At 52.6% G+C, this 9,354-nt stretch overlaps 2 protein-coding genes across 2 annotated transcripts; one reads left to right on the forward strand and one right to left on the reverse strand.

Moving 5' to 3' along the window:
- Window positions 1-347: 347 nt before the first annotated feature.
- PCSK1N (proprotein convertase subtilisin/kexin type 1 inhibitor) lies at window positions 348-5,086 on the forward strand. The gene is made up of 3 exons (XM_033113317.1): window positions 348-572; window positions 3,888-4,360; window positions 4,750-5,086. Exons 1-3 carry the CDS (start codon window positions 459-461, stop codon window positions 4,937-4,939), a joined length of 777 nt encoding a protein of 258 aa, XP_032969208.1. The 5' UTR covers window positions 348-458; the 3' UTR covers window positions 4,940-5,086.
- Window positions 5,087-6,270: 1,184 nt separating this feature from the next.
- Window positions 6,271-7,023, reverse strand: ERAS (ES cell expressed Ras). Its single transcript, XM_033115493.1, has one exon. The coding sequence runs from the start codon at window positions 6,970-6,972 to the stop codon at window positions 6,271-6,273; it is 702 nt and encodes a 233-aa protein (XP_032971384.1). The 5' UTR covers window positions 6,973-7,023.
- Window positions 7,024-9,354: the final 2,331 nt, after the last annotated feature.

Genomic DNA, 9,354 nt, shown 5'->3' on the forward strand with positions numbered 1-9,354 from the left:
CTGACCTGTTCATGGTCACATCACCAGGATTGAACCCATGGCTCTGTAAAGTGCCTGGTCCATAATAGGCGATCCGTAACTGTTTATCCAACGAACAAGGTCATATATCTCTTCCTCAAGGAGGGAGAGGTGGGGACCAGACCCCCATTCCACTCCATTGAGTGAATTTTTCCTCTCTGCTAAGGCGACAGCAAGGACTGTTGCCCTGGCAACTGCCTGGCAACTGCCATCAGTCTCCAGCTCGCCCCCTTGCCCCCTGGGCATCTCCATGGCAACCGGAAGGATGGAGGGGCTGCGGAATCTCCCAGGCTGCGCCTGCGTCAAGTGGCGCGAGTGGGTGGCAGGAGAGGGCAGGCCGGCGTGCGCAGCCGCAGAGCACCGCAGCCTGGCCCGCTAGTCCCAGCGCTGCGCATTTGCCAGCCAGTCCGCCCGTCCGGAGCCCGGCTCGCTGGGGCAGCATGGCGGGGTCGCCGCTGCTCGGCGGGCCGCGGGCCGGGGGCGTCGGCCTTCTGGTGCTGCTGTTGTTGGGTATACTTCGGTCACCTCCTGCGCTCTGCGCACGGCCCGTAAAGGTGCGATCCGGGTCGGGCACGGGGTGGGGGGCGGGGGGAGGATGCTACCTCACCCTCCCCAGCCCCTGCTGCCGGGACATGGGGAAACTTAGGCCAAGGTGGCCCGGGATCCAACCGCCAGTCCGCGCCCAGGCCATGCCGGTGACCGCGGGGCCGGGCTGTGTCTCTGGGTGTGCGGGTGGCGGTGTCCTGGGCTTCGCCGGCAGCCGCGCCCTGCCCATCCCACCCTGCCCGGCACCGGTGGCGCTGTCCATGGGACTAGCGCGTATTAAGGAAGGGGGTGCGCGCATCTGTGTCTGTGCGCGCGTGATGTGATGACAGGGGGGTGAGGTTGTGGTGACCTTGTGTGTGTCCTTTGATGTGAGCGCTTCAGAGAATCCGTACAGAGGTGACGTTGTGGCTCCGGCTGGGCAGTGTGTGTGATGCTGGGGGTGCTTCTGGGTGTCTTTTCTCAGTGGTACCGTGTGTATATTTGTGAATCCTATAGTGATGGCGTGACCTATGGGCGTGTCTGTGTGTGTGTGTGTGTCTGTGTGTGTGTGTGTGTGTCTGTGTGATTTCGTTTGTGTTCTGGAGGGAGTGGTCTTTGAATCCCCGGGTGCACATCCCATTTTGGTTCTGTTGGACTGAGTGACTACTAGGATTTTGTATGTGTGTTCATGAGGCTGTTTCTCACTGTTCCTTTGTAGAGCTGTGTCATTGTGGGGAGAGAAGCCATGATGTCTGTATTGCATTGTGTCTTTAAGGGTGCTGCGTGACCTTGCATCGGGGTAGCTTGGCGATTGTAACTGGATGAGCAGCCATTTGTGTGAATTTGTACAGTTCCTTGCATGTGGATGTGGCAGGGTTGGGTTGCATATGTGACATCTCGAGGCCTGTCAGCCCATGTCAGTGTGAGTGAGGCTGTGATTCCCAGTGAGTGTGTGATTCCCTGGGGGTGGTGGACGCCAAGGTCACTTGGAGCACACCCTCCTCTAATTCTTCAGAGCTGGGGGATTTTAAAAATTATTAAATATTTTATATATATGACATAATATATTTAACATATATGTACAATGTAAGGAATTATGATAAAATTCCTGTGTGTGCCTACCACTCAGTTTAAGAAATAGAGCATGACAAATCGAAGCCCCTGGGTACCCCTCCCCACAGAAGCCACTCTCCTCCATAATCATTACCCTGTGTTTTCTGTTCCTTAATCCCTTATTTTTGTTTGTAACTTACAACATATACAATAAATGATATTTTGTTTAGTTTTTCCTCGTAGAAATGCAAGCATGCTGGGTGTCTGGCCTCTGGTCGACACTAGGGGTCACTAGGAAGTCATCAGGTGTCAGTCTCAGGCCGCCTCAGTACAATTCCCCAACCTTTTTTTCCCCCCTCTACATTGATTGTGAGATTCCTCCACACTGAATGAGGTGTGGCTGTCAGTCATTTTTCAATGCTGCATAGTATTTTATCCTATGAGTATATCATGGTGTATGGATGCATTCTCAATATGTCAGTAGACAGTTGGGTTGTTTCCAGGCTTTTCTTTCTTTTTTTCTTCCTCCACTTTTATACCATGACAAACAGTGCTACTGTAGTTTTTCATGAATTTGTGTTCAGTAGCACCTTATATGTAAAAAAGCTACCCTGGGGTGTAACATCCCAGGAGCAGATTGTAGAAGTGCATCTTTTTAGACATTGCCAAATTGTTCTTCAAAGTTATTTTGGCAATTGACTTCTTACCAGCAATGTATGAGTGTTTCCATTTTTCCCACATCCTTTTCAACATTGGACATTATTAGACTTTTTGATTTTGGCAATCTTTTGGACTATTTTGCATAGTACCTCACTGGCATTTTAATTTGCATTTCCCTGATTACTAATGAGGTTCACTATTTTTCATATTTAATAACTGCTTTTGTTTCCTTTTTGTGAAATACTTGATCATGAATTTTGCCTATTTTCTTATTGGTTTTTAGACATTCTTTGAATATTGGATACTAATCCTTTATTGACTATTGGTGTTGCAAGTATTTTTTCCCACTATGGTTTACTTTTCATTCTTTTTATGGTATCTTTGGATAAAAAGAAATTCTTAATGTAGTCAAATTTATTTGTCTTTTCCATTTTCTCAAATTTGGATCACTTGTTCCTGCATGATTTATTGAAGGAGTTCGTCCTGTCCCTACTACCCTTCAGTGCCACCTGTCATATAGCAAGTGTCAATATGTGTGGATCTGTTTCTAAGTTTTGTTCAATCCTATTATTTCATGTGCAGTATCTAACTTCTGTTTAACTTGCCTGTTTAATTTTTAATTTGCTTTAAAATATATTTCCAGGTGTTCTAGGTGTTTCATTTTTCTTTTAAAAAGATTTTTATTAAAATATAGCTAACATGCAATATTATATTAGTTTCAGGTGTACACCATAGTTATTCAACACTTATAGACCTAAAGCAGTGATCACCATAAGTCTAGTAACCCAGATGTTCTAGGTGTTTCTTTTTTCAAATCTTCATTCATCATCAATTTTATGGTCTCTTATTCCTTGCTCATACTTTCAACACCCTCATTTATTTATTTAAACTAACCTAAATTGTTTCAAAACTGTCTGAACTACAAATTAGTCATTGTGTAATTTACTCTACAGGTAGACTTGCACACGTGCCAAATGATATATAAATGTTATTCATTATTTGCAAGAATAGCAAAAGATTGATTGGAAACACCCTAAATGTTCATCAATTAAAGACTGGTTAAATACACTATTAAGGCATTCAATGCATAAGAAAGGGGGGAGAGAGAGAGAGAGAGAGAGAGAGAGAGAGAGAGAGAGAGAGAGAGAGAGAGAGAGAGAGAGAGGAGAAAGGTTGCTTTTAATGAACTGATGTAGATATAGATTCCAAAAAACAAGGTGCCGAAAGGTCTGCTACCTTTTGGGTAAAACAAGTGGAACCTAAAATGCAAATATAGGTTCCTATTGTCCACAACATTAATATAGAAAAATCTATAGCTGTCATATCTACCATTGTCACTAATATAAAGAAACCTGGTCTCCAACAGCCCTAGGGCAAGTTCTGAGTCCTTAGGAGGAAATCGTTGTGTGTATGGGGGGAGTGCATCTCTCCGGGTCTTTTGTAGTTTTAAGTGTCGTCTGGAGATACTTGGGGGCCTTTAATGGCTTTAGGGGTGTCTGGGTAAATTTGAAGGGCCATGGTTCCTTTGGTGTTATCTGGAGATGTTTGAGGTTCACGGAGACCCCCGAATTGGGGGTCCCTGGCCCGACGGACGTTGACAACATCTTTACCCCCACTTCGTCTTTCCGCAGGAGCCCCGCGGCCTGGGTGCAGCCTCGCCGCCCTTGGGCGAGGCTGGTGCTCCCCGCCGCTTCCGGAGGGCAGTGCCCAGGGGCGAGACGGCGGGGGCCGTGCAGGAGCTGGCGCGGGCGCTGGCGCACCTGCTGGAGGCCGAACGGCAGGAGCGGGCGCGGGCCGAGGCGCAAGAGGCGGAGGATCAGCAGGCGCGGGTCCTGGCGCAGCTGCTGCGTGTCTGGGGCGCTCCCCGCACCACCGATCCGGCCCCGGGCCTGGAGGACGATCCTGATGCGCCCGCCGCGCAGCTGGCCCGTGCCCTGCTCCGCTCCCGCCTGGACCCTGCCGCGCTCGCTGCCCAGTTGGTCCCCGCCCCTGCCCCCGCCGCTGCGCTCCGACCCCGGCCCCCAATCTACGAGGACGGCCCCGCGGGCCCAGAGGCCGAGGACACCGGCGACGACACACCCGACGTGGACCCGGAGCTGCTGAGGTAGCCGGCACGGGGTGGGCGGGAAGCAGGCGCCAGAATCCTGGGGTGGAGGTGCGAATACCTGGGAGCTGGGACTCTAGGAGGGAGTGTGGGGGCAGAGGTGCTTGGCTGGGGGGTCTGGGGGACTGCACTCTCGGGCCCGTGGATGAGGGACTCCAATGCCCAGTTTCGGGCGAGGGGAGGAGAAGGCGGGAAGCTGTAGTTTCTGGGGTGGGAAGCGGGGGCTTCGTCTCGGGAAAGCAGAGGGCTGGGGACGCCGGGGTGGAGAAGAGACTGGAGGCGGTGGGTCCCCAGGCAGTATGGGGTTGCAGGGCCGTCAGGGTCCTAGGGCCCGGGCGTTGACACGCCAACACGTACGTCCTCACTGCATCCGCTCTGCTCCCCTACAGGTACTTGTTGGGGCGGATCCTTGCAGGAAACGGAGACCCCGAGGCTGTGGTTGCCCCGCGCCGCCTCCGCCGCGCGGCCGACCAGGATCTGGGCCCTGAGGTGCCCCCTGAGGGCGTGCTGGGTGCCCTGCTGCGCGTGAAGCGCTTGGAGACCCCTGCGCCCCCGGCGCGCCGCCTCTTGCCGCCCTGAGCACCGCGTGGGTCCTGCGCGCCCTCGGGCCCAGGGCTGCCCCTGCCCGGACACCCCGACTGCTCCCCGCCGGCACGGTCCCCGCCAGCCGCAGTTCCTGCCCTCGAACCCCAAGATCCCCACAATAAATACGATCTGAAGCAGCTATGTGCTTGTTTGTGAGTGGCAGTTTCTTAGGGGGCTGGAGGGCTAGGTGGTGATGGCCCTTAGACCAGGAAGAGCGGCCCCTGACCTCGGTCCGGCACTTTAGAGACACCCCCTTAGTGCCTCAGGGGCAGTGCCTACCCAGCGCCCCACTTGGGTATGGGGAGCCCAGAAGGCTTTGGGGCCACTTTCAGGGCCGGCAGCAGCGTCTTCCGGGGTCCATCCTCCTGTTGTGAGGCGGAGTAGAGCCTGAGCTATGCTAGCTGGCATGTCCCCGTGCACCTGAGCTCCTCCTGTGGGGAGGGGCCACCGGAGGAAGGGAAGGGAGTGGGCTGCGCGCTAGGGCTCAGCCCTCCCCACGCACTCGCATCCTGGCACGAAACTCTGAGAAGTACCAACAATTCGACCCTCGGCCTCCAGGTCGTTAAGCGTTATTTGTCAAGGTAGGAAGCTAGAATGTATGCTGTTTACATTTGTTAGCTTGATTTGTAACGTTTAAATATTTAGTTATATAGTATAGAGGCCACTGTATCTGTCTTCTTGCCCACCCGGAAGGTATCGGGAGTTGGCCTGTTGCTAGCCGGTTTCTGGTTATGGCCTTTGCACTGGTTAATCCCGCTGCCCCTAGTCACCTGCAAGGTTTTGCTCAAATGTCACTCCCTCAATAAGGCTTTCCTTGACCTACCTGTTACACTTTATCCCGTCACCTGTTACACTTTATCCTATCACCTGACTTTAATATGTAACTTTATGTCCTATGTACTGGGGCAGGGATTTTTTTTTCTTTTTAATGTCTTGCTTGCCTCGACATCCTTTGCACCCAACGCAGGGCCTGGCACACAGCAGGCTCCCTCACATTTCTTGAATGAAAGGATCCTCACAATTCAAGTAACATTCTCCCCAGTTTCACTCCCACCCACATAACACTTAGCACGGAGGCAGCTTTGAAACCTGAGAACACCATTTATTCAATTTTGCACAGAATCTCTCAACTTGCCAGAATATAACCAACACTAGTATGCTGCACATTATGAAAAAGCCCACCACCAAACAAAAACCTCCCCAGAAGAGGGGTCCATCTATCTCTAGTACACCCAGTGTCCCACATAGCTAGTTGCTCGGGGGTCTCATTCCAAGGCACCACCACCCAGGCCTGGGGGAGGGTCCACCTTTCTTGACAAAGACTTTCAGGCCACGGTACAGCCACCATGGCACATGGTCTTACGGTGCCGGCCCTTATGCCCACTTGATTTTGCTTCGGCCTCCTTTGCCATGGCATCCTGGGCCCTTTGGATTTCATGGATGAGCAGGGTAAAGGCCTCTTCTACACCTTGCCGTGTCTTTGCTGAGGTCTCCACGAAGGGGGCCCCCCAGCTCTTCGCGAGGTCTATTGCAGCAGCATGAGTATCTCCGACGCCAGCCACCAGGTCGCACTTGTTGCCCACAAGGACGAGGGGCCGGGTGTAGTGAGGGCCCCAGGTAGCCCGCATTTGCTGCAGCTGCGTCAGAGAGGAGGGGTCGTCGAGGGCGAAGACACACAGCACACCATCCCCAACAGCCAAGCACTGGTCACGCAGGGCCTTATGGGCGGGCTGCCCTGCCGTGTCCAGCACGTTCAGAACGCAGCCCCCCTCGCCCAGGGTCACCTCCTTCCAGTAGGAATCCTGGATCGTGGGGTCATGGTCTTCCACGAAGCAATCATGGTTCAGCTGGATGGTCAGCGCACTCTTGCCCACGCCACTGGCGCCCACCACCACCGCCTTGTACTCCGGCAGCTGCTTGCCAACACCCTTAGAGGGTTCCTGAGCCCTGTGGCTCTCCTCCTGGGTGCTGGGGCTCCACGTGCCCAGGCCCAGATCAAGCGTGTTAGGTTTTGTGGGTGGCGCCATGCCCAGGGAAGAGATGTGGACAGCAGGCCTTGCAACTGGGAAGAGAAGAAAGACAACAGCACGCGGGGTGGGGTGGGGTGGGGTGTTGGGGGTTAGGGGGTTGGAAGTGTTAGGTTAGGAGAGGAGACCATTTGGGGGCAAGGGGGCAGCTAGTGTCATTGAATCAACATTTACTGAGTGTCCAGTGTGTACTAGTCACCTTCTAATATGCTACGTATATGATATATGTCGTTTATTCTCTCTCTTTCCCGCCTATGACATAAACTCTGTGAAGGCAGGGATTTTTTAAAACAGCTTTGAGATATAATTTATAGACCATAAAGTTAACCTAGTTAAACGTGTACAATTCAATGAATTTTAGCATATTCACAGAGTTGTGCAACCATCACCACAATCTAATTTTAGAACATTTCTACCACCCCAAAAAGAAACCCCTGCCTATTGGCAGTCCTGCCCCATTCCGGAGGGAAGGCAGGGATTTTGTTGGTTTTGATTTTGAATTTTGAACCACTGAACCCCAGTCCAGCACAATGCCTGTCATACAGTATGTGATGAGCAATATTCTTGCCCCAGGGGAGTTTATGTTCTGAAAGATGATGACAATGAACCAAATAAATAAAGAAATTGTGAAGTATGTTAGCCATTATCTAGAATTCAGTCTTTATTACTTATTCAGCATACTGCTACCGGGAACCTACCTGTGGCAAGGTGGAGGAAAATAGAAAACACACACGAGCCCTCAAAAATGTGACAATCTAGTCAGGAAGACAGACATCAGGCTAGTTCAGCAACAGGTGATAAGTATACAAAAGGTGCTCGATTAATGTAAGCATTTCCATTACAATTTAATTTTCTTTCATTACTTTGAGAAGCTTCCTGCATGCCAGGCATTGTGATGGGTGCCAAGATGGGGGTGGGGATCTGGCAGTGACAAAATGAAGTCCCTGGCCTTGGGAGGATTAGATTCTAAAAGCGAGGAAGAGACAATAAACAAGATAAGCAAGTAAATTACCATGCAATTAGAAGAGGATGGGCACACAGCAGGCGCTCAATTAGTGTTAGCTATTAATAGCAAATAACCGTTAACTCATTCAATACACATCCTGGACTTAGTTCAGTGTGTGGCCGCAGGAAATGCAGCATCTTCATGGCTGCTACCAGTCTCTCTGGAAACTGCCGGGAGCGATGGCAGTTTGGGGGTAGATGGGGGTTTCTGTTGAGTTTGGGACCTGGAGGTCAGGGTCCCAGACGGGGATCCAGCTGTGGGGTCCTCAGCCTAGAAAGATCCCTGAAAATAGTCCTTGGATGTGGTGGCACAGAAAGAAGGGGGCCGTGATGAGGAAAGAGGTAAACAGAGGACAGAATTCCGGGGGCCCCAAACATCGGGGACGGAGAAAGGGAGAAGATGTAGCTGTGAGGACGACTGAGGAGGGGGCGAGGGCAGAAGCAGTGAGGAGGCCCCCGCAGTGGCCCCGGCTGGGGACGGCAGTGGTTGTGAAGGGGAGAGGTCGAATTCCGCTATTTTCTGGGGGTGGAATTAATCGGCAGGATTTGTTGAGAGATTTAAGGGGCAGGGGAGGGGGTCAAAGATGACTCCTCAGTTTGGGGCCTGAGCAGATGGAAATCTGAGGTCGCCATTATTTAAGGGTGGGGACAGGTGGGATGGGTTCCTCCCTCTTGGCAAAGGTCGCCATGACGGTGACTAGGATCCCCAAAGCAGTGGGTATTATTTACCGAGAGCCTAGCTCGTGCCTCTCTATCAATGAGGAACAGGAGGCTGCTCAGAAACGTGAGGCGACGGCGACGGGCCCGAGGTCCCACAGCCCATCGCAGATCAACGGAAGAGAGGTGTCACCCTTCTCAAGTAATAGAGGAAACTTGCTGTGGAAAGTGCTCTTGTAGTGTCACTGTCGGGGCCTCGGGACCCTCTGACCCCCTTCCCCCACCCCGCCGCGACCCCTCCCCCATCCCCGCTGCCTGGACCACAGCCTTTGTGTGTCCTTTGTGTTCGCCTAACTGACCTGGGGGTGAGGGGGGGGCACAGATTCAGGGAGAGTGGGGGGTTGAGGGACCACCCCAATGTGAGCCCTTACGACTCCCCTTTCAGGGCCAGCTCCGGATAACCTCACCAGGTTACACTTCCCCTGAGTAAGCCAGGTGTGGTGGAAAGCTTGGGGCAGGGAGGGGTAACCCCCAAGTTTCACCTCAAAGACCAGACCCTATACTCAGTCTGCACCAAATCGGCCAGTTTTTCTTTAGGGGGGACGAGGCAGGGCGGGGGAAGAGACGCCACCACCCTGAGGCCCGGTCCCGCTTCCCGACCGGCGCGGCGGGGCCCAGCTCGGCCTCCACAAAGCCAGCCGCCGGGGGTCCGGGAGTTGG

The sequence above is a fragment of the Rhinolophus ferrumequinum genome, chromosome X, assembly GCF_004115265.2.
Source record: "Rhinolophus ferrumequinum isolate MPI-CBG mRhiFer1 chromosome X, mRhiFer1_v1.p, whole genome shotgun sequence".
Classification (NCBI taxonomy): domain Eukaryota; kingdom Metazoa; phylum Chordata; class Mammalia; order Chiroptera; family Rhinolophidae; genus Rhinolophus; species Rhinolophus ferrumequinum.